This window comes from Prinia subflava, chromosome 7 (genome assembly GCF_021018805.1).
Source record: "Prinia subflava isolate CZ2003 ecotype Zambia chromosome 7, Cam_Psub_1.2, whole genome shotgun sequence".
Taxonomy (NCBI): domain Eukaryota; kingdom Metazoa; phylum Chordata; class Aves; order Passeriformes; family Cisticolidae; genus Prinia; species Prinia subflava.
This window is the reverse complement of record NC_086253.1, coordinates 1,750,791-1,777,718: the sequence shown is the minus strand read 5'-3', so window position 1 is coordinate 1,777,718 and position 26,928 is coordinate 1,750,791. Positions and strand designations below refer to the sequence as shown.

Genomic DNA, 26,928 nt, shown 5'->3' with positions numbered 1-26,928 from the left:
CGGGTCACTCCTGGCTGCCGGTTTGGCCCAGCCCCGCGGATTAGCGAGGGCACGGCCTAAGCCTCTTTGCTGCCGCCGCCCCCGGCATGGCCCGGCATGGACGCCGGCGGCGCTGAGCGGCGCGCCGGAGAGCTATGCCTGGAGGTGAGGCCGCTCGAGACAGGGGGGCTCGGACACCTCTCACGGGGCAGCGGCGGGGCCGGGCCGGTAACGGGGTGGGCAGGGGGGCACCGGGCCCGGGCAGTGCTGCGTCTCCACGGCAACGGCCCGGGGGGCGGGGAGGGGGCGTGGCCAAAAGTGGCGAGCCCAGGGCGGGGGCGTGGCCACAGCGGGAGCCAGCTGGGGCGGGATGGGGGCGTGGTCCGTGTGGCAGTGGGCGGGGTCTTGCTTGGCCCCGCCCACCCGCCCGGCCCAGGGGTCCTGAGCCCCCCGAACCCGTCCAGGTGGGCGACGCCGGCCTGGGCGGCCTCATCCTGCTGCTGCTGACGGCCCGGCCCGGCCCGCGCCATGGGAATGCCCGCGGACAGCCCACCGAGCCCGGTGAGAGCCCCGGCGGCTGCAGGGACCACAGCGGGGTGTGGTGTTCTGGGGGGCTGCGGGGATCCTGAGAGGGTGCGTGGTCCTTGGGGGAGTGTGGAGGACCCTAATGGCGTCCAGAGGGGACACTGATGACATGTGGCGGGCTGTGGGTATCTCAGTGGGTTCCAGGGCCCCGGGGGGCTGCGGGGGCACCAAAGGGCTGTGGGGTCCTGGGGGACTTGTGGGGACCGTGAGTGAGTTCTGGGGGTCTCAGGGTTAGGGTGGCAGTGGGGCAGTGATGGGGCGATGTGGGCAGGTGCAGCCTCACAGCAACACTGTGAGCAACCCCTGCTGCACACTGGGGGTCCCCACCCTCCACCATCGTCCCTGCCCCATCCTGAGGGTCCCATGCCCCCCAGGTGGGTCGCGGGGGCCCCTGGCACGCTCCTTGCAGCGGGCAGAGGCCATGCTGCGCAGCGTCACCCCGGGACTGTGGCGCCTGCTGTCCCCGCGGTCGTGCCGGCGCGGTGACGGCGAGGATGATGACGAGGACGAGGACGAAGCAGCATCACTCGTGGTCCCGCTGGAGCAAAGCTTCCCGGGGCTGCGCCGCTGCCTCTGCGTCTGGGAGGACCTCCGAACCGAGACTTTTGTGGGCTATGTGCGGCCACACCCCGGCGGCGCCGGTGACTTTTTGGAGGACGCCGTGCGGCAGCGCGTGGCGGAGCAGGGAGCGGCCCTGCACGGGCTGCTGCAGCACCGCCACCAGCTGCGCCTGGCCCGCGACTTCGCCCGACGCCTCAAGGCCTCCTCCGACTTCCTGCGGCGGCTGCCGGCGCCCGGAGAGGCTGGAGAGGCCGCGCCGGCGCTGCGGGAGCTGTGCCTGGAGCTGCGGGCGCAGGCGGGGCACTGGGCCGCGCTGCTGCGGCGGCTGCGGACGGACGCGTGGCTGCGGGCGCTGCCGCAGCGCCGGGGCGAGGCCGTGCTGCACATGCGGTGGGCGCTGCTGCTGCCCGCCCTGATGGCCGCGCGCCTGGCCGGGCAGCACATCGAGGCACGGCTGTGGGAGCTGTGCCGCCCCGGCGCGCCCTGCCCGGCCTCCGAGCGCCTGGCTGACCTCTTCCAGGGACTGGAGATCTACAACCGCGTGGTGCAGGGGCTGGCGGAGGAGCTGGGCCCCGAGGGGAAGGCCCCCAGCGCCTTCACGGTGGGCGGGGTGCTGCAGCTGCTGGCCACCGAGCGTGGCCGGGCCGTGGCCCAGAGGCTCCAGCCCCTCCTGTGGCCCCAGAATGGGGACATCAGGGATGGACACGTCCGCTGGGAGGACGTGGTGGTGCCGTGGCCACCAGAGCATGGCACGGCAGAGACGGGTGTGGGGACGGACACCAAACCTTCCACAGCAGAGGTGGCACCAGCGCTGGTGGCTGAGCTGCAGGCGCTGTGCCGAGAGGACGAGGAGCTGATGGGACACATTTTGGGGGCGCTGGTGGCCTCAGCTGACAGCCTGTGGCAGCCAGTGCTGTCAGAGAGCCCCGAGCCCCCCGGGCTGGCCCCGGGGCTGCGGCCGGGCAGTGCAGGTGGCTGGAAGGCCGTGCGGTGGCTGGACGCCGCCCGCGGCCCCGTGGCTGCCACGCTGAGTGCCCGGTACCGCCTGCTGCTCTGGGAGGCTGTGGGGGCTGAGCTGGGGGACAGCCCGGGCACCCCTCCTGCCACGCCCAGTGCCACTGTCACCGCGGCGTGGGAGCTCAGCCGTGCCCTCACTGTTGGTATGTGGGGGCACAGGGGGTGTGGGGGCTCCCTCAGGGTCCCCCTGTCCCACCCTGACCCCCTCTGTGTGCCCACAGCCCACGTGCCCCCTGAGTGCCAGGAGAAGCTGCGGGGGCTCTGCCTGTGCCTGCTGTGCCGGAGTGTCCTCTGCGCCTGGGACGTGGGTATGGGGGGCTGGGGGAGCACAGGGTGGGGTACAAGGGCACAGGTGGGGTGCATGGAGTGAGTTCTGGGGTGCAGCGTGAGGGGCAGGGTGTGGGGCACTTGGTGAATGTGGGGTGCACTATGAAGTGTTGTATATGGGCTGTGGGTGGGGTGCAAGTGAGGGATGTTAGAACCTTCTGATCGTTTCTTCTCCAGATTTTACCCATGCTCTGGGCTCAGGGCTGTCAGACAAGTGCTTGAAGGCCTCCGAGGGGCCCCCAGGGCCGGGGTGCAGCCGCACGGCCCAGAAGCTCCGGTGCCTCTTCCCGGCCCTGGCGCTGGCCCTGCGCTGCCTGCGCCTGCTGCCTGCCCGCCCACACGGTGAGAGGGGTCTGGAGGAGGGAGGTGGCTCCGGGGATCCTCTCTGTGCTGACCCCCACCCGCAGCCCCTCCCGGGGGTCTCTGCCTGCGGCTGCAGGTGCTGGGCCGGTGCCTGGCGGCGACGGCGGCCGCCCACGCGTGGCTGACGGGCCGGGCCGGGCGGTACCTGGCGGCCTGGGCGCTGCCGCAGTTCCTGCTGCTCACCCAGGGAGACCTGCAGGTATGGGGGCACGGGGGCCATGGGGTCTGGGGGGACTCAGAGGGGCTGGATTCGCTCCACCTGCTCCCCTGCAGGTGTTAAAGGAAGAGGCAGAGCAGCTGATGCTGCAGATAAGCAGCACCTTCCCGGAGCCAAAGGACATTCATGGGGATGGCCCCCCTGAGCCTCTCCCCAGCCCGGGATCCCCGTGGGAGCTCCGGCTGTGCCAGCAGATCTGTGATGTGGCCAACAGCATCCAGGTACGGTGGGACTGTGGGAGGGGGATCCTGGGTACCAAGATGTGTCACCCTGTGTCCCCCTGTGTCATCCTGTGTTCCCTGTGTCCCAGCTCTTCTCCAGGGACGTGCTCTGGATGTTCTCCACCAGCTGCAAGCGGCTCTCGGCCGAGATCTTCGACCAGACGATGCCGCTGGGCCGGCACTGGCGGCTCAGGCCACGCGCGGGTGGGTGTTAGGGGATGTGGGGTGCTCGGAGGGGGCTTCAGGGGTCACTGAGCTGTGTCCCTGTGTCCCCCAGAGCTGCCCAGCTCCCCCAGCGCGTACGCAGTGGCCGCGGTGCAGGCGGTGCTGGGGCAGGTGCTGCAGGGGGCCCAGGCCCTGCCCCACGATGCCCAGGTGCCCACCCTGGCACGGGTCACCACGGCCTTCCTGGAGGCCTGGATGGATCACATCCTCACCCACCGGATCAAGTTCAGGTACTGGGGACAGGGGGCTACAGGTGGTGGGCAGTGCCAGGGGTCCCAGGGGGGTCCTGGAGGTCCCAGTGGCAGTTCCAGGGGTCCCAGTGGCAGTTCCAGGGATCTCAGTGGGGTTCCAGGGGTCCCAGTGGGGTTCTGGGGGTCCCAGTGGCAGTTCCAGAGGTCCCAGTGGAATTCTGGGGGTCCCAGTGGGGTTCTGGGCGTCCCAGTGGCAGTGCTGGAGGTCCCAATGATAGACCAGGGGGCCAGCCAAGTGTCAGGTTGGGGTCCTGCTGATGGTGCCAAGGGTCCCAGTGGGGGTCCTAGGGACCGTGGTGACAGTGCCAGGGGTTCTGTGGGCAGCTGTGGGGGTCCCAGTGGTGGCCTTGGGGGTCTGCTGGCAGTGCCGCTGTCTCCACGGTGGTTCCAGGGTGTGGTGGCGGTGGCAGAGGTTCTGGTGGGGTCCTGGTGGGGATTTCGGGGGTCCCAGGCTCACCCTGCCCCCCTCCCAGCCTGCAGGGGGCCCTGCAGCTGCGGCAGGACTTCGAGGCGGTGCGGGAGCTGGTGTGCTCGGAGAGCTCCGGGCTGGCTCCCGAGGCCCGGCAGGCGCTGCAGGCCCTCTGCGTCTTCCGCCACACGGACACGGCCGTGCGCTGTCTCCTGCAGCAGCCCGGGGGGCTGGGGGGGCCTCCCCGGGGCTGGGACAGGCTCCGGCGCTGCTGTGAGAGCGGGGAGGGAATGGGGGGAATGGGGGTGGGATGGAGATGAGACAGGAAGGGATGGAATGGGCATGGGCATGGGCGCAGGGATGGGGAGGGGATGGGGATGGGATGGGGATGGGGATGGGGATGGGGATGGGATGGGGATGGGGATGGGGATGGGGATGGGGATGGGGATGGGGATGGGGATGGGGATGGGGATGGGGATGGGGATGGAGATGGGGATGGGATGGAGATGGAGATGGGGATGGAGATGGGGATGGGGATGGGATGGGGATGGGATGGGGATGGGATGGGGATGGGATGGAGATGGAGATGGGGATGGGATGGGGATGGGGATGGAATGGGATGGGATGGGATGGAGATGGGTGGGATAGGGATAGGAAAAGAGATTGGGACAAGGATGGATTGGGACAGGGAGAGGGACAAGGATGGGGACAGGAACCCCCAGCAGGAGCAGCATCTGTTATCCCAGCCTATCCATCTCTTCCCAGGTTCAGACGAAGGCACCCACCCCCTGGAACTACCCACGAACCCTGTCCATGGCCTGGACCCTCTGGAGGGGCTGGGCCCAATCCCAGGGCCCCCCCCACTGGCTCCGGAGGCTGATCTCCCGTCCCGTCCTGAGTCCCCGTTCCCGGGCAGCCAGCAGCAGTGGCTGTCCCTGCGGCTGCACCGTGCCCGCCGCTGGCGCGTGCCGGGGCTGCCGTGTGTTGGGAACAGCCCCGAGGGCTGACCTGGAATAAACCTGGAACACCACGGCCGTGGCTCTGTCTGCGGGTGGGATATCGGGGTATGGGGATCTGGCATCCCTGGGCTGTGCTCCTGGGATTCTAGCTGGGACCAGTTGCTGGTGAGCAGGATCTAATTGGAATTTTGTGGGGAGATTGGTGGGGCTAGGGGGTCCTGGAGGGGCTGGGGGTGCAGGGCGGGATTCCCTTGGGGGTCCTGGGGGAACACTATGGGTGCATAGCTGGGGTTCCAGGGTGGTCCTAGGGAGACAGGGGGTCCCCTGGGAGTCCTTTGGGTATCCCCGCAGAGGTGAGGGAGATTAACAGGCATAACAAACCGGACGTGAGGAGCGTGGACGGTGTGGCAGGGCTGGTCGGGGCCGGTTTGGGCTCCGCGGGCTCCCCGGGAGGACCGAGCTGCACGTGCTCCTCCCGCCCGCCAGGGGGCGCTCGGCAGCGCCACACGCGGCGCGGCGCTGACGTCACGCGCGCGACAGCCCTGATGGCGGGCGAGCGGCGGCGGCGCGGCGGGGATGGACCCCGGGAACGGCCCCGGGAGCGGCTCCGGGACCGGGACCCCAAACTGCGGCAACAGCAAAAGCCGCCGCGAGGCTTCGGACGGGGTCAGACGGCGCTGGCGCTTACAGCGGCGGCGGCAGCGCTGGCGCTGGGCTTGGCGGCGGCGGTGGCCGAATGGAACCGGTGGAGCGAAGCCTCCCGCCTCGTCAGCCCCCACCCCGCGCCCCCCGCCGTCCCCCCTGGCTCCACCGGGCCTCTCGCATCGCCCACCTATTTCTGGGGCACGTACCGGCCTCACGTCTACTTCGGGATGAAGACGCGGAGCCCGCGCGCTGTCGTGACCGGTGAGGGGCGCGGGGGGCTCTGCCCCGCCCTGGGGCTCGTCCGGCCCCGCTCCCACCGCGAGAGCCGCCCCTGACACCTCCCCGCCCCTCCAGGACTGATGTGGCTCCAACATGGAGGCAACCTGCGGCACGCGACCGAGCAGAACGACGGCGTGTCGCGATATGGGTGGCTGATGCACGACGGGGAGAATTTCGGCGTGCAGGAGATCCGCGATGAGGGGCTGGTGCTGAGAACCGAGTTCGTGAAGCAGCCGGGGGGAGACCATGGTGGCGACTGGAGCTGGCGGGTCACGGTGAAGATGGAGGTGAGGGCACAGGAGTGGGAGAGGGGTTGGGATGCCGGGGAGCTTTTGTCATCCTCCTCTTCCTCCTCCCCAGGGCAAGGGCCCGGCCCCTCTGCTGTCCCTCTTCTTCTACGTGGCCACAGACGGGCAGGGGACGCTGCGGCCGGTGCTGGAGAACGGGACACGGCTGGCGGCCGTGGCGGGGACGGCGGAGGAGCTCGGGGACTTCACCCTCACCTTCCTGCCCCCCACCGGGGAGGGCGGGGAGGGGCCCAAGTACGCCAGGTGAGCGTCTGGGCTGCAGCTCCCACACCCTGTGTGTCCCCTCCGTCTGCCCCCATGTCCTGTTTCCCATCTGTGACTCTCTTGTCCCCCCCAGTTACAACTTCCTGGCCGCGGCGGTGCCAGGCCTGCACCGTCTCACCGACCTGGTCCGGCAGAGCCTCCGCGAGAGCTCCGTGTTCTCCCCGCCGGGCCGACCCCGCCGCCGCTACTTCGGGGTGTCCAGCACGGGGGGGCTGCCCGGGGAGCCCCCGCGGGGGCAGCTGCTGCTGCACCAGGTGACGCTGGAGCCGCCGGCGGTGCTGGAGGTGACGCTGGAGTCGGGCAGCGCGGCGGGGCTGCGGCGCGGGCGGCTGGTGGGGCCGGCGCTGAGCGCGGCGCTGGCCCGGCACGCGGCCGCCTTCGAGCAGCGCTTCGAGGACACCTTCGGGCTGGAGGCGCGCGGGGTGTCCCCGCCGCAGCGCCGCTTTGCCCAGGCTGCGCTCAGCGAGATGCTGGGCGGCATCGGCTTCTTCCACGGCCGCTCGCTGCTGCGCTCGGAGCGCCGCGAGGAGCCCGTGCCCGGCGCCGAGTCCGTGCTGTTCACGGCCGTGCCCTCGCGCTCCTGCTTCCCGCGGGGCTTCCTGTGGGACGAGGGCTTCCACCTGCTGCTGCTGGCCCGCTGGGACCCCGCGCTGGCCCGCGACATCCTGGCACACTGGCTGGACCTGCTGAACGCCGACGGCTGGATCCCGCGGGAGCAGATCCTGGGGGACGAGGCGCGGGCCCGCGTGCCCCCCGAGTTCGTGCTGCAGCACAGCGAGACAGCGAACCCCCCGACACTGCTGCTGGCGCTGGAGCGGCTGCTGCCCGAAGCGCCGCCGCCCTACCTGCGCCGCCTCTTCCCGCGCCTGCGCGCCTGGTTCGAGTGGCTGAACCGCACCCAGGCCGGCCCCGAGCCCTTCACCTTCCGCTGGCGCGGCCGCGACACCGACCACGAGCGCTTCCTGAACCCCAAGACGCTGTCGTCGGGGCTGGACGATTACCCCCGCGCCTCGCACCCATCCCCGCAGGAACGGCACGTGGACCTGCGCTGCTGGATGGCGCTGGGTGCCCGCGTGCTGGCAGCGCTGGCTGAGCGCCTGGGCGAGTCCCCCGTGCCGTACCGCGCCATGGCCGCCGCGCTGAGCGACAACGCCCTGCTGGACCGCCTGCACTGGGCACCAGAACTGGGCGCCTTCGCGGACTTTGGCAATCACAGCTCGGCCGTGGCCCTGCGCTGGCACCGCCCGCCGCCCGTGCCTGGCCGGCCCCCGCCTGCCCCGCAGCTGCGGCGGGAGGTGCGGGAGGCGCCGCGGCCGCAGTTCGTGGGCGCTTTGGGCTACGTCAGCCTGTTCCCGCTGCTGCTGCAGCTGCTGCAGGCGGACTCGCCGCGGCTGCCGGCGCTGCTGGGCTCCATGCGCAGCGAGAGGCAGCTCTGGACGCCCTTCGGGCTGCGCTCGCTGGCCCGCGACAGTCCCTGGTACCTGCGCCGCAACACCGAGCACGACCCGCCCTACTGGCGGGGCTCCATCTGGGTCAACATCAACTTCCTGGCGCTGCGGGCGCTGCACGCCTACGCGCAGGCAGCGGGGCCACACCGGGAGCGCGCGGCGCAGCTCTACCGCGAGCTGCGCCACAACCTGGTGGCCAACGTGTTCCGGCAGTACGAGGCCACCGGCTTCCTCTGGGAGCACTACCGGGACAGCGACGGCGCCGGGCAGGGCTGTCACCCCTTCGCCGGCTGGTCCGCGCTCGTCGTGCTGGCCATGGCGGAGGACTATTAATGCGAGGGGGGTCCCTGTGCCCCTGGCATGCTCAGGGCCAGGGGAGGTGTTGGGGGGCCGTGCCAGAACCCCCCCGCCTCCCCTGCAATAAACCTCCACGATTGTGGCCTCTCGCCACCCACATCAGGGTGTCGCAGTGTCGCCTTTGCTGACCCCTGTGCCATGGGGGGATGTTCTGCCCCCTCCCCGTGTTGTCAGGGGTCGCCACCCAGCCCAGAGCAGCCATCACAAGGGCCAATGGTACTTCCACATCTCTTTAATGGTGAGAGAACGCATCGGGACCACCCACCCCGTGGTCTCGGGCACCCCCCGGGCAATGGGGCCCCCCCGGGCAGCAGCACCGGGATCAAGGGGAGGCCCCAGGAGCAGTTCGGAGGGGAGGCGGCTCCAGCAGGACCCCGCCACACTGCAGGGTGGGGGTCAGTCGGGGCGAGGGGCCCCCAGGGGCTCCGTGGTGAGTCCAGACCCCAAGTTGGGGGTCCTGGGGAGGGCTCAGACAGGCAGCACGGGAGAGTCAGGCCCCTCATCACCCCCCGGTCCCCCGCAGCCCTCGGGCTCACCCTCATCCTCCTCCAGGCCCCGGCCCACCTCAATGCCTGAATCCCCTGTGAGCCGCCGGTGCCGCCCGGGGCAGCCCCCCAGCCCCGCTCTGCCTCCCCCGCCCTCGCCCCCCTCGGTGTCGGAGCAGGGGCGGCCCTCAGCCTCACAGAAGTCCGGGGGGACTCGTTTGGGGGGGCCCCCACGGGCCGGCAGCTCCTCGGGCAGGGGCAGATCCCAGCTGGCGCCGGTGCCGGTGCTGCTGGAGCCGCCGTCGCGGCCGGCGCTGCCGCCCCCTGGGCCCGGCTCCGGGTCCGTCTCGTCGGTGCCCGGCGCCGAGAGCGAGGAGCTGCTGGGGGAGGAGGCGCAGGAGCAGCCGCAGGAGCAGGAGCTGCAGCCCCCGGAGGAGCCGGGGGACAGCGAGGGGCTCCCGGGGCTGTAGGGCGGCGGCGGCGTCCCGGGGCGCTGCGCCACTTCCTCGTACGCCGGGAGCTTGAAGGAGGCCAGCAGCCCTGGGGGGAGAGCTGGGGTCAGTGGGACGCCCCGGACACCCCGGGGAGGATGGAGAGGGAGGGGGAGGGCACAGCTCGGCACAGGGCAGGGCTGGGGTATGTGGGGCTGGGGGAGATGGAGAGGTTGGAGCTGGAGAGCAGAACCCAGGGCAGGGGTGTGGGGATGCAGGGGCTGGGGGTGTACGTGGGGGAATGTGGGGCAGGGACAGGGGATCCTGACTCACTGAGATCCCCCATGGAGATGGTGGGGTACGAGGGGCTGGGGGCAACACATGGGGTGCTGTGGGTCCCGATTCACTGAGGGCCCCCATGGAGGTGGGGTGTTGTTGGCAGGGGCTGGGATTGAGGGGTACGGGGGAAATTCAGAAGCCCCTCACTCACGGAGGTCCCCCGAGGAGGGGGGGTAGTGGCAGGCACCGTGGTAGGCGATGAGGTTGATCTCACGCTGCCGCTGCTGCTGCTGCAGGCGCAGCTTGGCCCGGCGGTGCCGGAAGGCGCAGCAGCAGCTCAGCAGGATCAGGATGGTCCAGAGCAGCCAGAACCCTGCGGGAACGGGGGCGCGGATCGGGGGTCACCCTCTCATAGAACCCCCATTCGCACGGGGGTGCGGCTGCAGCCCCCAGAGCCTCCCGCAGCCCTCAGGCCCCCCCAGGATCTCAGCTCGTCCTGAGCCTCCGGTGCACCTCGGAGCCGCAGGGTCCGGAGCCACAGGAGCGCTCCAGGGGCCCCGATTGTCCTCGGAGCCCTCAGCCCCGACACAGCCCCTGACGTCCCGGAGCCCCGGATCCTCCCGAAGCCCGCCCAGCACCCCCGATCCCGCCGTTCTCTCCGTTCTCCCCGCACTCACACCACAGCTCGTAGTAGTAGGTGCAGCAGCCGCTCTCCCCGCAGCAGTGCCCGGTCTCGCACACGTAGGGCCGGTTGTTCACCCCCGGGCAGAACTCCCGGGCCTGCGGGCACGGCCGCACCGTCACCGCGGCCCCGCGCGCGGCCCCCCCGCCCCGGCCCGCCCGGTACCTGCGGGTGCTGCCGGCCCAGCAGCGCGGCCCAGGCCCCCTCGGCGCTCCCGGGCCGCTCCATGGCGCCGCCGCCTAAAGCCCGCCGCGGCCCCGCGCCCGCCCGGCCGCGGCCCCCACCGCCCGCAGCAGCCGCCGCCGCCCCGTCGCCGCCGCCGCCGCCATCGCGGCCCCCGCGGCCGCCGCCGCCCGGGCCGGGGCCGTCGTCGCCGCCATGACGCCCGGCCCGAAATCCCGCCCCCGCGGCCACCGTCGGCCAATCAGCGGGCTCTCTGCGACCAACAGCCAATCGACGTCGTCACCGCCGTCCGGCTGCAGCCAATCGCTCGCCTTCTGCCTGAGCCTCACGCCCAACAACAGAGACAAAGGAGCCGAGCCCCGCCCCCTCCGTGATTGGCGGCCACAGCGGCCAACCGGAGACGGAGTACCGCCCCAGACCCTGACTGACAGCTTTGCTTGCCAATGGCGACCCAGCCCCGTGCTGGGCGGAGGGCGCGGCCCCTCAGACCGCCCCGGGGCGGGCACTCGGCACAGCGCAGCCAATTGGCGCGCAGGCAGCCCCTCATCCGTCTGATTGGCAAATCGTCCGCCCAATCAGCGCCGCCACTCTCTTCTAGCAGTACCCCAGCCAATGGGCGCTGCCGGAGAGCGCCCCGCCCTCCCGGGACGGACCATAACGCATCGGTTGGGGGAGCCGGGCTGTTCCACAGCGCTGCTGGGGATGGGCGGTCTGTACCATAGGGCTTCCAGGGGTGTCGGACTGTACCACAGCGCTCCCGGGGGCCGGGCTGCCTCCCCATCCCAGCAGACCCACACACGGTTCCTTCAACAAAACCCTTTAATCAGCTCTGCGACACCCGGATCTGCCCTGTCCGGGGACCTCTATCCCCTCAGGACACCCTCAGTCCCGGCCGGGGTCCCCAACCCTCTGTGTCCACGGTGGAGAGGCTGGAGCCCTCTGCAGCTCCACATCCACCTGGAGGAGCCAGAGCTCCCTGTGTCCGTGAGGAACCGCAGCCATCCATTGTGTCCACGTGGAGTGACCAGAGTCCCTGTGCCCACAGCAGCAGGTTCGAATCCCCCTGTTTTGGCCTTCTGGGTCCATGTGGAAGCTCTGGAGCTCCCCACAGCCCTCCAAGTCCGCGGTGGAAGTCCACAGGTTCCTCTTCCGGCCCTCTGTGGATAATCCAGACCCCTCTGGAACTCCCTGCGTCCATCCAGCCCGGTGATCCGGCCCTTTGCACCCGCGGCAAAGGCTCTGCAGCCCCCGTTGAGGGTCCATAGCCCCGCAGCCCCTCAGGGGGCTCACCCCGCGCTCTGCAGCAGCTGCAGGTTGCGCTGGTAGCAGCCCAGGCTGCAGAGCGGGCGCCCGGTGCGGGCACAGCTGTAGCGCTTGGGGTTGGGGCAGCCGGGCACGGCGCAGGGCTGCGCGGGCGGCGCGGGCGGCGCGGCGGCGGCGGGCAGCGGCAGCGGCAGCCCCGCGGGGAAGGACACGGTGACGCCGTCGGCGGCGCTGCGGTAGTGCACGACGGGGCAGGGCGCGGGGCGGGCGCGGCGCTCGCGCAGGGCGCGCACCTTGGCCTTGTGCGTGCGCGTCAGGCGCTCGATGGTCTGGTTCTTGCTCTCCTCGGCCTTGCGGGCCGCCTGCAGCCGCCGGCGCCGCGCGCGCTCCTCCCGCTTCTCCCGCATCTCCTCCGTCACCTCCTTGGCCTTGGCGCCCATGGGCAGCTGCAGCAGGGGCTGGCTCTGCTGCTTGTGCAGCAGCGCGCGCTGCGGGGGCACGGGGGGGTTCAGGGGGGGTGGGACACCCACACGGCTCCCCCAGAGCTCCAAACCGGCCCTCCGCCGCTTCCAGGGCTCACGGCAGTTCTGGGGTCCCTGCGGCCCTTCCATCTCCCCTCAGCCATGCCCCAGGGGCTCTGAGGCTCCCCAGTCCCCCATCAGCCCAGCTCCCTGCTGGTTCTGGAGCTCCCCGAGCACCCCAAACCCCCCCAGCCCTGTCCCAGTGTCTCCAAACCCCTCCAGCCCCTCCCCAGCCAGCTCTGCAGCCCCCCTCAGCCTTGCCCCCAGTCCCCCCATGCCCCCTGACCTGCCGGGCTGTCAGGAGGGACTCGTCCACCTCCCTCTTGATGTCACCGTTGTCGTCCAGCTCTCCTCTCTCGAGGGCCGCCAGCCAGCGCCGCTCCTCCTCCTCCTCTTCCTCCTCCTCTTCCTCCTCCTCTTCCTCGCCCTCCTCACGGGGAGGGAAGCAGCTCTCGGGGTCCAGCTCGGGCAGCGGGGAGGGGCCCAGGTTGCTGTCCTCATCTGGGGTGGAAACAGTCACAGGGGTGGGGGTCACAGCACGCTGGGGTCACCAGGAGGGTCCAGAGCACCCCGGCCCCAGCCAGCCCTCCCTGTGAGCCCCCCTGTTCCCCTGCCCTCCCCTCAGAGTCCCCCGTGACCCTCCTGCTCACCCAGCCAGGCCCGGTACTGCTCGATGGGGACGCCCTCGCCGGGCTCCTCCTCGTCCCCTCCCAGCAGCGGCGAGGGGGACGGCGAGTGCGGCCCTTCGGGGACCACCGTGAACGTGGGGACACTGCAGGGGAAGAGAGACGAGTTTGGGGACGCCGGTGAGGCCGGGCTGGGGGGTCCCGGTTAGGGGGACTCCCGGAATCACGCCCGGCCCTGCCTCTCCTCTTCCTCCTCCTCCTCCTCCTCCCACATTTTGGTGCCCAGGATCTGCCCCCAGCTCCCGCCTCACCTCTTGGTGCCCAGGATCTGCCCTCCCAGCTTAATGCGGAGCCGCAGCCGGGGCTGCCGAGGGGGTTCGGGGCCCGGCGGCGGCCCCGCCTCGTGGTGGTGCCGCTTCTTGTGCTTCTTCTTGTGCTTCTTGTGTTTCTTCTTGTGGCCGCCATGGCCGCCCGCCTCGGCCTCCTGCCCTGTGAGGGGAGACACAGGGTCAGAGAGGGGTCTCCGCGGGCTCGGCCCCGCCGGGAGCGGCCCCGCAGCTCCCCCGGACCCTCCCCGGCCCCGCGCCCTCTCACCGTGGCCGCCGGCCTCCATCCCGCCGCGCCGCCAGGCCCTGCGCATCCGCCTGCGGGGGACCCAATTCGGGACGGACTCACTTCCGCCCAAACGCGCTTCCGCCCGGAGTCGCTCCCGCCCGTTATCCGTGGCGGGTGAGGCTGCAGCCGCCATGTTTGAAGTGGGCACGTTGTGCGGTGTCCCGGGGGGAAACTGGCGCCAGGAATGCTTTAGGGCCGCCCGCAGCAGATGTGTGAGCTGGGTGTGAGCTCAGGTGTGAGCTCGGGTGTGAGCTGGGTGTGAGCTCGGGTGTGAGCTGGGTGTGAGCTCGGGTGTGAGCTGGGTGTGAGCTCAGGTGTGAGCTCGGGTGTGAGCTGTGCAGGTGTGAGCTCGGGTGTGATCACACGTGTGAGCTGTGGGGTCCTGGGGGCTGTTCCTGCCCAGCCGCGGTCCTGGGAGTCCTGGGGGCGCTGGAATCCCGGGGCCATGGGCACGGGCAGTGCCGCAGCTCCGGGGCAATCCTGCCCCTCTGCCCTGCCCAGGTGAGCACGGCCGGGGTGCTGTGCACAGGTCTGGGCTCCTCAGGACCAGAGAGACCCGGAGTTCCTGCAGCGGGGCTGATTTGGGGCTGATTTGGGGCTGATTTGGGGTCTGGAGCACTGCCAAGGCTGAGGGAGCTGGGTCTGATTTGTCCGGGGAGAAGACTAAGAGGACTTCATCAACCCACCCAAATATCTCAAATATCGGCACAAACCCCTCAAATACCCACCAAAATATCTCAAATATCAGCACAAATCCCCCAAATACCCACCCAAATATCTCAAATATCGGCACAAACCCCTCAAATACCCACCCAAATATCTCAAATGTCACACACACAGAGGTGTCACACATACTCAGATGTCACACACATACAGATGTCACACACACACACACAGATGTCACACACACAGAGATGTCACACACACAGATGTCACACACACAGCGATGCTGTCACAGCCCGACACGCACAGGGACACCCGCCCGCCCCCGCCCGCAGCTGCCGCTGCCCCGGGCCATTGTCCCACCCGTGCCAGGAGCCGCCGGCACCACCCGCCGCGGGGTCCCGGCGCTGTGCGGGGCCGGGAGAGGCCACCCCGGGGTCTCCCCGTGCATCCATCCCGGTGTCCCCAGGAGCGCCGGGAAAGCCCCGAACACTCCGGACACCGGGATTCTCTGGGCGACCCCTCCCGGAGCACCGGGACCCCCCAGGACCCCCGGACCGCCGGGACCTCGGGACCCCCCGCAAAGCTCCGAGACCCCTCAGGAGCACCGGGACCCCGCGGGGCTCCCCCGGGAGGCTCCAGAGGACCGCAACCACCTGGGACACCGGGAATACCGGGAGCCCCCATAAAGCTCCGGCTCGCTGGGACTCCGGGACCCCCGAGATTTCCCGGACCCCTCGGAAGGCTGCAGACCCCGGGATCCCCCAAGTCCGCTGGGACCCTTCAGAAACCTCTGGACCCCTCGGACTTTCCGGACCCTCCAGGCCCCCCCGGGACCCCCGGGACCCCCGCCCATGTTCCGGCGGGACGAGAGCAGCCGCGCCACGGTGGCGCGGGGGTCGGCGCTGGACATGGAGCTGCGCCGGGGCCGCTGCTGCCCCCCGGCCCCAGCCTCGCAGGTACGGCAGCACCGGGAGCACCGGGAACGGCGGGATCGGCCCGGGCACGAGGCCACGGGGGCGGCCGCGGCCGCTCCCTGCCCCCCGGGCCCCCCGGGCCGGTCCCGCTGCCCCGGCCCAGCCGGGAATTCCGGTGGGATCCGGCACAGCGGGAAGCGCCCGCGCCCCCGGCAGCCGACGGGGAGGGGGGACTGGGAGGACTGGGAGGGACTGGGAGGGACTGGGTGGGACTGGGGGTCGGGGAGGGGACAGGAGGACTGGGGAGTCCCACAGGTGGGGGTGGCGGTGCCGGGGTGGGGGCGCGGCCAGGTGGCACAGGGGGCACAGGGGACGGGGTGTCCAGGGGACACGGGGCACTTGGGGGGTCGGGGTGGGTCGGGGGGGTCCTGCTTCACCTGAGGGTCCTGATTCACCCAAAACCAGCTCTGCATGGAGGGGGGCAGTGCGTGTGGGTGGGGTCCTGGCATCGTTATGGGGGTCCCAGTGCCCGGGGTGGCTCTTGGCGGGTACAGGGGGTCCCAGTTCCCCCAGTCCCAGCTGCATTTTGGGGGTCCCCAGTGCGCTGTTGGGTTCGTGGTGTGCGCGGGGGGGTCTTGGTGCATTGGTGGGCTCCATTTCACCCAGCCCCAGCTGCCCACTGAGGGGTCCTGCTGTACTGGGGGGGTCCCAGTTCACCCGGCACACCCCCACTCGGGGGGCCCCGGTGCCCTTGGGGGGGCTGATGCATATTGGGGGGTCTCAGTGCATTGGGGGGGCTCCGGTGCATCCCGGGGTGGGTCTGGTGCATTTTGAGGGCTCCTGGTGCGCTTGTGGGGGTCCCGGTGGATACGGGGGGGGGGGAGGTCCCCGTCTTTCGGTGCCAACTTGGCAGGGCTGAGTTCCCTCGGGGGGCTCCCGGTCCCCTCGGGGGTGCCTTGGCGCACTCTGAGGGGTCTCAGGGATGGTCCCGGGGCATTTGAGGCCGTCCCGGTGCTCTTTGGCGCGGTCCCGGTGCATCCCGAGGAGCCCCGGTTCTCTCAGGGCGGGTTTGGTGCCCGCGGGGAGGTCCCGGTTCGCCGGTACCAGCTGCACACGGGGGCTCCGGTCCGGCCGGGGCGGTCCCGGTGCCCCCGGAGGGGTCTCGCCCTCCCCCCCACGTACGCACCGCTCCTTTCCGCCCGGCAGGGGGCGCCCCCCACCCGTTCCCGGTGTCCCGGAGCCCCGCGGGTGGGGGCGGGGGGGACACGGAGGCGGCTCCTGGGAGAAGGGAGGGGGGGACACGGGGAATGGGGGACACGGGGCGGGACATGGGGCGGGGGCGGCCGCCGCTTCCTGTGCGCGATCGCGGCGGAGCGGGAGCGGCCGGAGGTACCGGGAACGGGGGGCAGCGCTGCACCGGGGCTGGGGGCGCGGGGGGTGTGGGAGGACGAGGGGTCCCGGTGTCCGTCCCTAGCGGGGCTCCGTTCCCCGGCTCCCCCGCACGGCACCCCTTCTCCTCCTCCCACGCCTCCCCCGCCCCCTCCTCCAGTGCCGCTCCCGGAGCCCCGTTCCGCACCCCCGGGCCACGGTGTCCCCCCTTTCCCGCACCCCTCTTCCCGTCCCCGGCACCTCCAGGCTCTGCGCCCTGACCCCGGCACCCCCCGTCCCGCACCCCGTCCTCTGCCTGCACCCCTCGTCCTGTCCCCGGTCCCCTGCACCCCAAACCCTGCACCCCAAACCCTGCACCCCAAACCCTGCAACCCCTTCCCCTGCGCCCCCTCCCCGCCCCCCAGCTGGTGTCCCCTCCCCCGTACCCCTCATCCCCTCGCTGCACCCCAAACCCTGAGCCCCATCGAGTCCCCTGCACACCCTCCTGTCCCCCTTAATCCCTTCCGTGGCCCCAAATCCCTGCCCCTCTTTTCCCATCCCCGCACTCCATCTTGTCTCCTGCACCCCATTTTCTCCACTCCTCTTGTGCCTTGCTCCCCAAAGCCTGCACCCCAAACCTTGCACCCCAATCCTGCACCTCAAACCCTGCACCCAAATCCCTGCACCCCAATCCTGCACCTCAATCCTGCTCCCCAAACCCTGCACCCCAATCCCTGCATTCCCTCCCTGCCCCTAAATCCCCTCCCTGCACCCCAATCCTACGCCCCAAACCCTGCACCCTAAACCCTGCACCCAAATCCCTGCACCCCAATCTTACGCCCCAAACCCTGCACCCCAAACCCTGCACCCTATTTCTGCACCCCTCATCCCATCCCCGCACCCCATCCTGTCCCCCCGCCCCTTGCACCCCACCTTGTCCCCTGCACCCCATCTCTTCCCTTGCCCGCCCCCCACATCCTCTCCCCGCACCCCAAATCTTCCCCCTCTTGCCCCCCCGAATTCCTCCAGCCCTCCTTGCACCCCAAACCCTGCCCACCCCTTCCCTGCCCCCCTCCCGTCCCCCCGCCCCCGCTGCCCTTTCCCGCACAGTCCCCCCCTTGTTCCCTGCGAGGGGGCGGCGATTTGGGGAGGGCGCACAACGTGGACGCCCCCCAAAATTCCAGGGAGGGGCCGGAGCACGTGGGGGACCCCCCCAAATCCCCTGGGGAGGGCCATCAAAGCCCCCTTTTCTCCCCGCAGCCGCCTCGCTGTGGGGTGGGGAGGGCCCCCACTTCACCCCAGCGCTGGATGCGGCGGGACCCCCTTGGGGGGCTTTGGGGGGACCCCCCAAAATAACTGGGGGGGTCCCGGGGGTCCCGATGGAGGTGGGGGGGGGGCCGCCGGCTGCGGATCCTGGAGGATCTCAACATGCTCTACATCCGCCAGATCGCCGCCAGCATCCAGGTGGGAATTTTGGGGGGATCCCCCCATCCTCTCCCCGACTCCAAATCCGGGACCCCCCGGGACCCCCCGGAGCCCCCGGACCGCGGTTTTCCCGCGGTCCGGGGGCTCCGGGGGGTTCCGGGGGTCCCGGGAGAATGGAATGAGCTCCTCTCACCCCTCGAGGGTGAGACCCCAAAAGCTCCTCTCACCCTAAACCCAATAAAGGGGCGATTTTGGGGGGCTCCCGCTCCCCCCGTTTGCAGCGGGGGGTTATTTATAGACGATGACGTCACTGGAGGGGGGGGACCGGGGCGGGATCGCGATCGGGATCGGGATCGGGATGGACGAGCAGGAGGTACCGGGAAGGAGTTGGGGGGCGTGTGCTGGGGATTTTGGGGTGCTCGGTGAATCTGTGGGGTGCGCGATTCCCTTATGGGGTGCCCGGTTCCCCCGTGGGGTGCAGGAATAATTTATGGGGGTGCCTGGTAAACCTATGGGGTGTACGATGTGTTTGTGGGGTTCCTGATAAATCTGTGGGGTGCATGATGTGTTTGTGGGGTTCCTGATAAATCTGTGGGGTGCACGATGTGTTTGTGGGGTTTCTGATAAATCTGTGGGGTGCACGGCCTGATTTTGGGGTTCCTGATAAATCTGTGGGGTGCACGATGTGTTTGTGGGGTTCCTGATAAATCCGTGGGATGCACGATGTGTTTGTGGGGTTCCTGATAAATCTATGGGGTGCACGATGTGTTTGTGGGGTTCCTGATAAATCTGTGGGGTGCACGGCCTGGTTTTGGGGTTCCTGATAAATCTATGGGGTGCACGATGTGTGGGTGCAGCTGGGACCCCTAAGAACACAGGGCTGGGATCCCCTAGGGGTGCACAGCCGGGACCCCATCAGGGCAGGGCTGGGACCCCCCGTGTGTGGGGCTGGGACCCCCCAACCAGTGTGGGACCCCCCAATCCGTGTGTGCAGGGCTGGCACTGTCTGGGCATGACTGGGGGGTGCCCGGGCCCCCCGTGCCCACCCCCACATCCTCAGACCCTCCCGAACCCCAAATGTGGGAGGAGCTGCTGTGGGTCTGGGATGGGTTTTGGGGTCCCCCTGATCCCTCCAAATGTGCCCCATTCCCGGGAGTCAGAGCTGCAGTGGGTGTGGGAGAGGTTTTGGGACCCCCTGACCCACCAAACGTGCCCTGTTACCAGGAGCTGGATCTGCAGTAGGTGCTGCACGTGCAGGAGGGTTTTGGGGTCCCCCTAACCCTCCAAATGTGCTGCGTTCCCAGGGGCTGCGGCTGCAGTGAGCTCTGGAGGGGACGCTGTGCATCTGGGAGGGATTTTGGGGACCCCCTGACCCCCAAATGTGCCCCGTTCCCAGGAGTGCAATGGGCTCTGGAGCGGGTGCTGTGGGTCTGGGAGGGTTTTTGGAGTCCCCCTAACTCCCCAAATGTGCCCTGTTCCCAGGAGCCAGAGCTGCAGCGGGCTCTGGAGTGGGTATTGTGGGTCTGGGAGGGTTTTTGGGGTCCCCCTGACCCCCAATGTGCCCCATTCCAGGAGCCAGAGCTGCAGCGGGCTCTGGGGCGGGCACTGCAGGTCTGGGAGGGTTTTTGGGGTCCCCCTGACCCCCAATGTGCCCCGTTCCAGGAGCCAGAGCTGCAGCGGGCGCTGGAGCGGGCGCTGCGGGTGCGGGAGGGCGCCCGGCGCCTGCTCCCCGCCTGCAGCCGCCCCGAGCAGGCGCTGGAGACCACCAAGACCCTGGTGCTGTGCGACGCCAGGGTGGTGGCGGCGGGGGGAGAGCTGCAGCGGCGCCAGGAGGCCCGGCTGAGGGGGGCCCGGCGGTGAGGGACCCCGAAAATGGTGGGGGAGGGCGTGGGGTACCCCAAGGGCCGCCCAGACCTGGGGAGGGCATCCCGTGGAGCCCCAAAACTGGAGGGGGAAGGGAGAACCCCACAGGGTGGTGAGGGGCACCCCAAAACGCGGGGGGATGGTGGGGAGGGTCCCCAAAACCTAGGGAGGGGGGTTTGAGGAGCCCATGGGGGGTGCAGCGGTGAGGGACACCCCAAAATCTGGGGGGGGGACATGGGGGACACGACGGTGAGGGAAAAACCCAAACCCCAGGGGTGGGATCAGACCCTGTGGGGGCCACAACGGTGAGGGGCACCCCGAAACTTGGGGGGAATGGGGAAATCCAGAGGGGCACAGCTGTGGGAATGTGGTGGCAGGGGACACCCCAAACCCGAGGGGAGCACCCCAAACCCTGTGGGGAGCTTTGCTGAGCCCCTCCTGTCCCCACAGCCCCTCGGACGGCGGGCCTGGGGCTGAGCGGGTGCCGTGCCGTGGCACTGTCTGCATCTCAGGTATGGGGGGCCCGGGGGGCTCTGGGGAGGGGGGACCCCATCCTGTCCCCCTGCCCCCCCGGAGCACAGCCTGCATGTTGGGTAGGGGGCCTGGGGATGTCCCAGAGGGGGTCACCCCTCTCCTCCTCCTCCCGCCCAGATCTGCGCATCCCGCTGATGTGGAAGGACACCGAGTACTTCAGGAACAAGGGGGGTGAGTGTTGGGGTGCCGAGGGTCCCCCCGTTTCCCCGTGATGCCCTGTGTGACCCCCCCGTGCCCCCCCAGAGCTGCACCGCTGCGCCGTGTTCCTGCTGCTGCAGGTGGGCGCCGAGATCCACGACACCCCCACGGTGCTGGTGGACCGGACCCTCACCGACATCTGCTTCGAGGGCGCCGTGCTCTTGTGAGGGGCACACGGGACCCCCACACCCCTCCCTGGGACCCTGGCACCCCCCTAGGGGACCCTCAGCACCCCCATATCCATCCCCTGAGCCTGTCTGTGGGACCCCTGACCACCCCATGGGACCCCTGATCCCTCCCACGGGACCCCTGATCACCCCCACACCCCCCCAGGGACACTGACACCCCCCGTGGGACCCCTGATCCCTCCCATGGGACCCCCAATCACCCCCTCAGGGACACTGACACCCCCCATGGGACCCCTGCCACCACCAACCCCCCCTTGGGAACCCCTGCCCTCTCCTGCTCCAGGGGACCCCTGATCCCCCTCTGGGGACCTCTGACCACTTTGGGGGGTGACCCCTGCCCTCCTCTGCCCCCACCTGAGGACCCCTAGACACCCCTGCCCCCCTCAGGAGACCCCTGCCCACCCCTGCCAGGGACCCCAGCCCCACCCTTCCCCTCTGGGACCCCTGTCCCCTCCTTGTTGGGGGTGGCCGCGGGGGGTGTCCCCTTCCCTCGCTGACCCCTCTGTGCCCCCCAGCTCGGAGGCGGGCCCCGATTTCGAGCTGAAGGTGGAGCTGTACAGCGCGGGGCTGCCGGGCGGGGGGGCGCAGGGCAGCACCCCCAAAAAGCTGGCCACACGCCTCAGCACCTCCCTGGGCCGCTCCTCGGGCCGCCGGGCACGGGCAGCCATGGAGGGGGGCCCCGGCAGCCCCCCGGGCACCGGCGGCACCGGGGCGCTGCTGCTGCCACCGCCCGGCGTGCCGTGAGTACCCTGAGACCCCCCCTGTGCCCCCCGTGCGTGCCCTGTGTCCCCCTGTGTGCGCCCTGTGTCCCCTGTGCCCCCCGTGTGTGCCCTGTGCCCCCTGTGTATGCCCCGTGTCCCCCTGTGTGTCCCCCTATGCCCCCCTGTGTGTGCCCCGTGTCCCCCCCTGTGTCCCCCTGTGTGTGCCCTGTGTCCCCCTGTGTGTGCCCTGTGCCCCCTGTGTGTGCCCCGTGTCCCCCTGTGTGTGCCCTGTGTCCCCTGTGCCCCCCGTGTGTGCCCCGTGCCCCCTGTGTGTGCCCCGTGTCCCCCTGTGTGTGCCCCGTGTCCCTCTGTGTGCGCCCTGTGTCCCCTGTGCGCCCCGTGTGTGCCTCGTGTCCCCCCCTGTGCCCCCTGTGTCCCCCTGTGCCCGCCATGTGCACCCTGTGTCCCCCTGTGCCCTCTGTGTGTGCCCCATGTCCTTTCATGCCCTCCATGTGTGCCCCGTGTCCCCCCCTGTGTCCCCCTGTGCCCCCTGTGTGCCCCCGTGCCCCCCTGTGTGTGCCCCGTGTCCCCTGTGCCCCCCATGCATGCCCTGTGCCCCCTGTGTGCTCCCCGTGTCCCCTGTGCCCCCCTGTGTGTGCCCCGTGTCCCCTGTGCCCCCCATGCATGCCCTGTGCCCCCTGTGTGCTCCCCGTGTCCCCTGTGCCCCCTGTGTGTGCCCTGTTCCCTCTGTGTCCCCCCTGTGTGTGCCCTGTGTCCCCCTGTGCCCCCCTCTGTCCCCCTGCACCCCCTGTTTGTGCCCCGTGTCCCCCCCGTGTGTGCCCTGTGTCCCCCTGCGCCCCCAGACCTCCCCATCCTCCCCGACCCCTACCCCAGATCCCCCAGTGTCCCCCTGACCCGCCATTGTCCCCAGGTGTCCCCGGTTCCAGCTGCTGGCACACGCCACGCTGTCCCTGGCGCAGGTGCACGACGGGTTCCGCACCCACGACCTCGTCATCGCCGCCGATGGTCAGTGGGGCACCCCAAAACGCCCCAGGTCACCCCATAACAACCCATAACAACTTATAACACCCTATAACACCTTATAATACCCTATAACACCTTATAACACCCCATGGTACCTGATAACCACCTCAAAACGCCCCGGGGCACCCTATAATACCCCATAACCAACCCATGGCACCCCATAACCACCCCATGGCACCCCATAACACCCCATAACACCCCATAACACCCTATAACACCCTATAACACCCCACCATATGTAATAGCACCCTGAACCACCCCATGGCATCCTATAACACCCCACAGTAGCCAGTAACACCCCATAACACCCCAAAACTCCCCACAGCATCCCATGGCACCCCATAACACAGACAATGGGGCTGGAACAGATCGGGGAGGAGTTTGGGGGTCCTGGCGGGGTGGAGAGGGGGATCTTGGGGTCCTGAAAGGGTCTGGGTGGGGTCTGGGGAAATGGGGGATGGGGGGTCGGGGGATCCTGGCGGGAGGAGGAGGAGGGTCTGGGCTCCTGGTGGGGTTTGGGGGTCCCTCTCAACCCCCAAGATCCTCATGTGTCCCCTACCCAGAGCCCCCTCGTGTCCCCCATGTCCCCCATGGGTGGGTTTGAGGTCAGTGTGGGGGTCCCTCCCAGCCCCTCAATGTCCCCCCGCAGGGTTTGGGGTCCGTGTGGGGGTGTCCCGTGGGGTCAGTGTGGGGGTGTCCCCCGTGTCCCCCATGTCCCCCATGTCCCCGTGTCCCCCCCCAGAGCAGAGCCCCTGCTGGGTGCCCCTCTATGGCCGCATGTGCTGCCGCCTGGCGGCCAGGCCGAGCTGCATGGACACCGCGGCGGCGACAGGGACACTGCGGCTGCAGGTGAGGGAATGGGAGAGAGGAATGGGATATAGAGAAATGGGGTATAGAGATATGGGATAGAGGAATGGGGTATAGAGAAATGGGATAGAGGAATGGGATGTAGAGAAATGGGATAGAGAAATGGGATATACGGATGGGATATAGGAATGGGAGACAGGGATGGGATACAGAAATGGGATATAGGGATGGAATAGAGAAATGGGATATAGGGATGGAATAGAAAAATGGGAACTACGGATAGGAGAGAGAAATGGGATATAGGGATGGAATACAGGAATGGGAGACAGGGATAGGATAGAGAAATGGGATATAGGGATGGGATGGAGGGATGGGATAGAGAAGTAGAATCTAGAGATGGGATAGAGAAATAGGGTTTAGGGATGGAATATAGGGATGGGATAGAGGGATGAGATATAGGAATGGGATATAGGGGTGCAATACAGAAATGAGATCTAGAGATGGGATAGAGAAATGGGATATAGAGAAATGGGATATAGCAGTGGGATAGAAAAATGGGATATAGGGATGGGATGGAGGGATGCGCTGCATAAGCACCGCCATAATTACAGGGATCCTGCAGCTGCAGGTGAGGAAATGGGATAGAGGGAATGGGATTAGGAATGGGATGGAGGCATGGGATGGATCAACACCCCTGTGGTAACTGGGATGGGGATAAGGGTGGGACACTGACAAAGATGGGACTGAGACGGGGATAGGGACAGGAACAGGGTTGGGAATGGGGATGAGGATAAGGATAAGGATGGGACAGGGACAGGGACAAAGATGGGCACGGGCTGTGGTCAGACAGAGGAATGGGATGGGGACAGTGACATGGATGGGAACAAGAATGGGGACAGACGCAAGGGGTAGGACAGAGATGGGAAGGGACAAGGGATGGGAATGGGTTGGGATGAGAATGGGGACAGAGCTGGGAATGGGGACAGGCATGGGGACAGGATGGGTGGTGACACGAACCCACCCGGTCCCGTCCATCCCCATCAGTGGCTCTGGACTGGTGGGGGTGGCTCTGGGGGGATCTGGGTGCAGAATCGGAGGCAGGCTGGTCACCCCTGGGTGCTGACGGCTCGGGGGGTCTGGGCACAGGCTCCGGGGGCTGAGGGGCCGAGCGGGCCCCCCCTGTTCTGCGTCCTGCGGGGCCCTGGGCTGCTCTGCTACGGCAGCGCTGGCGAGGCCGAGGCAGGGCAGGAGCCCACCCTCACCATCGCTGTCACCAAGGTATGGGGACACGGGGGACACGGGGGACGCAGGGGATACGGGACACGGGGGACACAGGGGACACAGGGGATGCAGGGGTGTGGTGGTGGGAGGGCCCTGGGGGGCACAGGGGCTGTGGGGGGCTCTGGGGTTGTGGGGGATGGAGGGGTCGTGGTGGGTACAGGGAGAAAGGGGCACTGTGGGGGGCTGGGGGTGGTTCGAGGTTTGTGGGGTCTGTGGGGTCTGTGGGGTCTGTGGGGCGTTCTGGGGTCTGTGGGGCCGTGGGTTCCAGGGAGTCCCGGTGCTGCAGGACACGCGGGTGCGCGCGGCGGAGCCGGGGGGCCGCGGGCAGCCCCCCGGGGTGGCTGTCACCAACCGGCTGGGCGGGGAGGAGGTGACGCACGTGCTGGTGGCCGAGAGCGCGGCCGAGGCGCAGCGCTGGCTCGAGGCCTTCGGGCAGCACCTGCACGACTTGGGTGAGCCCCTGGGACCCCCCCACGCCATCCCTGCGGGAATCCCCGTCATCCCTGTGGGGTGCCCCCCATCCCTGCGGGCGCTCCCAGCCCTGGGGGACCCTCCACGCTGGTGGGACCCTGTCCCAGTGGGTCCCATCCCCAAGCCTAGTGGGACCTCTCATCCCTGTGAGAGCCCCAGGACCCCAGGACTCCAGACCATCCCTGTGGGACCCATCCCTGTGGGAGCCCCATCCTGGCAGGACCCCAGACCATCCCTGTGGGACCCCCATCCTGACAGGACTCCAGACCATCCCTGTGGGACCCCCATCCCAGCAGGACCCCAGACCATCCCTGTGGGACTCCCATCCCTGTGGGACCCCCATCCTGGCAGGACCCAGACCATCCCTGTGGGACCCCCATCCTGACAGGACCCCAGACCATCCCTGCAGGACCCAGCCCTGTGGGAGCCCCATCACCCCAGGACCCCCAGTCCTGAGAGCACCACCCCCATTCCCATGAGACCCCCGTGCCAGGCTGACCCCATCCAGTGGCACCCCCATCCCACTGCAATCCCCCTCCCAGCTCCATCCCCATCCCAGGAGCTCCTGGATCGCGGGGGGCTCTGTCCCACGGCGTTGTCCCCGTCCCCACAGCCCAGTGGAAGCAGTGCTGTGAGGAGCTGATGCGGATCGAGGAGCCCCCCCCACGCCGCCCCCCGGCCCCGCTGCCCCCCCAGGGCTCGCTCTACCACCAGACGGGTGAGTGGGGCTGGGGGGGTGCTCTGGGGGGGCTCTGCTCTGTCTCCCCCTCTCTGCTCTCTGCTCGCTCCCTAACGCTGCTCTTCTCGCTGTCCCCCCTCTCTGTCCCCCCTCTCTGTCCCCCCATTTCTGTCCCCCCGTTTCTCTCCCCCTCTGCTCTGCCACCCCCTCCTGCGCCCCCCAGCCCCGCCGGGCCCCCCCGGGACGCCCCCGGGCGAGGGGCTCCTGCTGCAGGAGAATGTCTCAGCCGAGATCCGGGCGCTGCTCAGCTCCTACTACAGCGACAGGTGACGGGGGGGACACGGGGGGGCCCCGAGGCAGCCCCCCCGCCACCACAGCACCCCCAGGATTGCCGTGGGGAATGGGGGAGCAGTGAAGGCACCCCCAAACCCCCCCACCGCCTGTGAGGGGAATCCACAGGGGGCTGGGGGAGTACTGGGGGGGTTCATTTCACAGCCCTCACCCCACAGCACAGCAGAGGGGGTCTGGGGGGGGGTCTGTGAATCCCCTGAGCCCCCGTGACCCCCCCTTTCCCCCCCAGCTATTGACCCCTCGGACGACATCGCGGCGGTGACCGACATCCTGGCGCGGCACCGGGGGGCTCCCCGCGCCCCGGGACCCCCCCCGTGGCTGTCGCTGTTCGAGGGGCCCCCCCTGCGCAGCCCCAGCCCCCCCCGCCGGGGCCGCCCCCGCACCCTGTCCCTGGATGCCCGCCTCAGCACCCTGAAGGGCCGGGGGGGCCCCCCAAAACCCCCCCACTCCAGCTCCTCCAGCAGCGGCAGCAGCAGCCCGGGCCCCCCCCAGAGAGACCCCCCCAGAGCCCTCCAGTCCCGGGTCTGACCCCCAGCACTTGGGGGGGGACAGGGAGGGATGGACCCCCCCATTTGCCATGGGGGTTGGGGGTGCTGGGGACTCCCAGCTTCTGTTTTTGGGGAGAAACTGGAATTTCTGCCCCTCCCCGTGCTGGGGACGGGCAGGGCTAAACTCCAAAAAGGGGGGGGGTGTTTCCTTCCCCCCCAACAAGGGTGGGTGCTGGGGACCCCCCACCGCAGGGTGGGTGCTGGGGATCCCCCACCCCAGGGTGGGTGCTCAGGGTCTAACCTGGGGGGGACACAGAGCCCCCCAGCTCTGCTTTCCCTCACCTCTAACCCGGGGGGGGGACACAACCCCCCCGGCAGGGCCCCCCTCATTAATAATATTCACTAATAATTTGCATTAAAATTTATTTAACAGCTGCTGGGTGTGATTTT

The 26,928-nt window shown here is 69.2% G+C and overlaps 5 protein-coding genes across 5 annotated transcripts; 3 read left to right on the top strand and 2 right to left on the bottom strand.

Moving 5' to 3' along the window:
* The first annotated feature begins 5 nt into the window (after positions 1-5).
* Positions 6-5,185, top strand: CCDC142 (coiled-coil domain containing 142). The gene is made up of 11 exons (XM_063401320.1): positions 6-144; positions 444-540; positions 939-2,285; positions 2,364-2,450; positions 2,647-2,811; positions 2,877-3,031; positions 3,106-3,270; positions 3,360-3,474; positions 3,548-3,725; positions 4,220-4,428; positions 4,921-5,185. Exons 1-11 carry the CDS (start codon positions 97-99, stop codon positions 5,160-5,162), a joined length of 2,808 nt encoding a protein of 935 aa, XP_063257390.1. The 5' UTR covers positions 6-96; the 3' UTR covers positions 5,163-5,185.
* Positions 5,186-5,530: 345 nt separating this feature from the next.
* On the top strand, positions 5,531-8,953 carry MOGS (mannosyl-oligosaccharide glucosidase). The gene is made up of 4 exons (XM_063401318.1): positions 5,531-6,020; positions 6,114-6,325; positions 6,399-6,589; positions 6,684-8,953. The coding sequence occupies exons 1-4, from the start codon at positions 5,660-5,662 to the stop codon at positions 8,389-8,391; spliced, it is 2,472 nt and encodes an 823-aa protein (XP_063257388.1). The 5' UTR covers positions 5,531-5,659; the 3' UTR covers positions 8,392-8,953.
* WBP1 (WW domain binding protein 1) lies at positions 8,633-10,630 on the bottom strand. Its single transcript, XM_063401319.1, has 4 exons — positions 10,458-10,630; positions 10,288-10,390; positions 9,822-9,983; positions 8,633-9,440 (listed from the first exon to the last, which is right to left on the bottom strand). The coding sequence occupies exons 1-4, from the start codon at positions 10,518-10,520 to the stop codon at positions 8,884-8,886; spliced, it is 885 nt and encodes a 294-aa protein (XP_063257389.1). The 5' UTR covers positions 10,521-10,630; the 3' UTR covers positions 8,633-8,883.
* A 646-nt stretch (positions 10,631-11,276) lies between these two features.
* On the bottom strand, positions 11,277-13,633 carry INO80B (INO80 complex subunit B). Its single transcript, XM_063401325.1, has 5 exons — positions 13,480-13,633; positions 13,197-13,374; positions 12,910-13,031; positions 12,546-12,760; positions 11,277-12,226 (listed from the first exon to the last, which is right to left on the bottom strand). The coding sequence occupies exons 1-5, from the start codon at positions 13,631-13,633 to the stop codon at positions 11,762-11,764; spliced, it is 1,134 nt and encodes a 377-aa protein (XP_063257395.1). The 3' UTR covers positions 11,277-11,761.
* A 2,775-nt stretch (positions 13,634-16,408) lies between these two features.
* On the top strand, positions 16,409-26,910 carry RTKN (rhotekin). Its single transcript, XM_063401317.1, is given in 14 exon segments — positions 16,409-16,469; positions 17,709-17,836; positions 17,838-17,912; positions 19,536-19,729; positions 20,187-20,248; positions 20,388-20,441; positions 20,514-20,631; positions 21,172-21,396; positions 22,289-22,383; positions 23,144-23,250; positions 24,355-24,486; positions 24,776-24,941; positions 25,574-25,678; positions 26,220-26,910. Coding segments are annotated over 14 exon segments (1,821 nt in total). The 3' UTR covers positions 26,519-26,910.
* The last annotated feature ends 18 nt before the right edge of the window (positions 26,911-26,928 follow it).

Coding starts and splice junctions, on each gene's coding strand:
- MOGS (XM_063401318.1), top strand. CDS start 5,660: ATGGCGGGCGAGCGGCGGCGGCGCGGCGGGGATGGACCCCGGGAACGG. Junction 6,021..6,113: donor CCCGCGCGCTGTCGTGACCG/GTGAGGGGCGCG, acceptor CCGCCCCTCCAG/GACTGATGTGGCTCCAACAT. Junction 6,326..6,398: donor GGGTCACGGTGAAGATGGAG/GTGAGGGCACAG, acceptor CCTCCTCCCCAG/GGCAAGGGCCCGGCCCCTCT.
- WBP1 (XM_063401319.1), bottom strand. CDS start 10,520: ATGGAGCGGCCCGGGAGCGCCGAGGGGGCCTGGGCCGCGCTGCTGGGC. Junction 10,391..10,457: donor TGGGCCGGCAGCACCCGCAG/GTACCGGGCGGG, acceptor CCGTGCCCGCAG/GCCCGGGAGTTCTGCCCGGG. Junction 9,984..10,287: donor CTACTACTACGAGCTGTGGT/GTGAGTGCGGGG, acceptor CCGTTCCCGCAG/GGTTCTGGCTGCTCTGGACC.
- INO80B (XM_063401325.1), bottom strand. CDS start 13,633: ATGGCGGCTGCAGCCTCACCCGCCACGGATAACGGGCGGGAGCGACTC. Junction 13,375..13,479: donor GATGGAGGCCGGCGGCCACG/GTGAGAGGGCGC, acceptor CTCCCCTCACAG/GGCAGGAGGCCGAGGCGGGC. Junction 13,032..13,196: donor CAGATCCTGGGCACCAAGAG/GTGAGGCGGGAG, acceptor CTTCCCCTGCAG/TGTCCCCACGTTCACGGTGG.
- CCDC142 (XM_063401320.1), top strand. CDS start 97: ATGGACGCCGGCGGCGCTGAGCGGCGCGCCGGAGAGCTATGCCTGGAG. Junction 2,451..2,646: donor CCTCTGCGCCTGGGACGTGG/GTATGGGGGGCT, acceptor TTTCTTCTCCAG/ATTTTACCCATGCTCTGGGC. Junction 3,475..3,547: donor GCGGCTCAGGCCACGCGCGG/GTGGGTGTTAGG, acceptor TGTGTCCCCCAG/AGCTGCCCAGCTCCCCCAGC.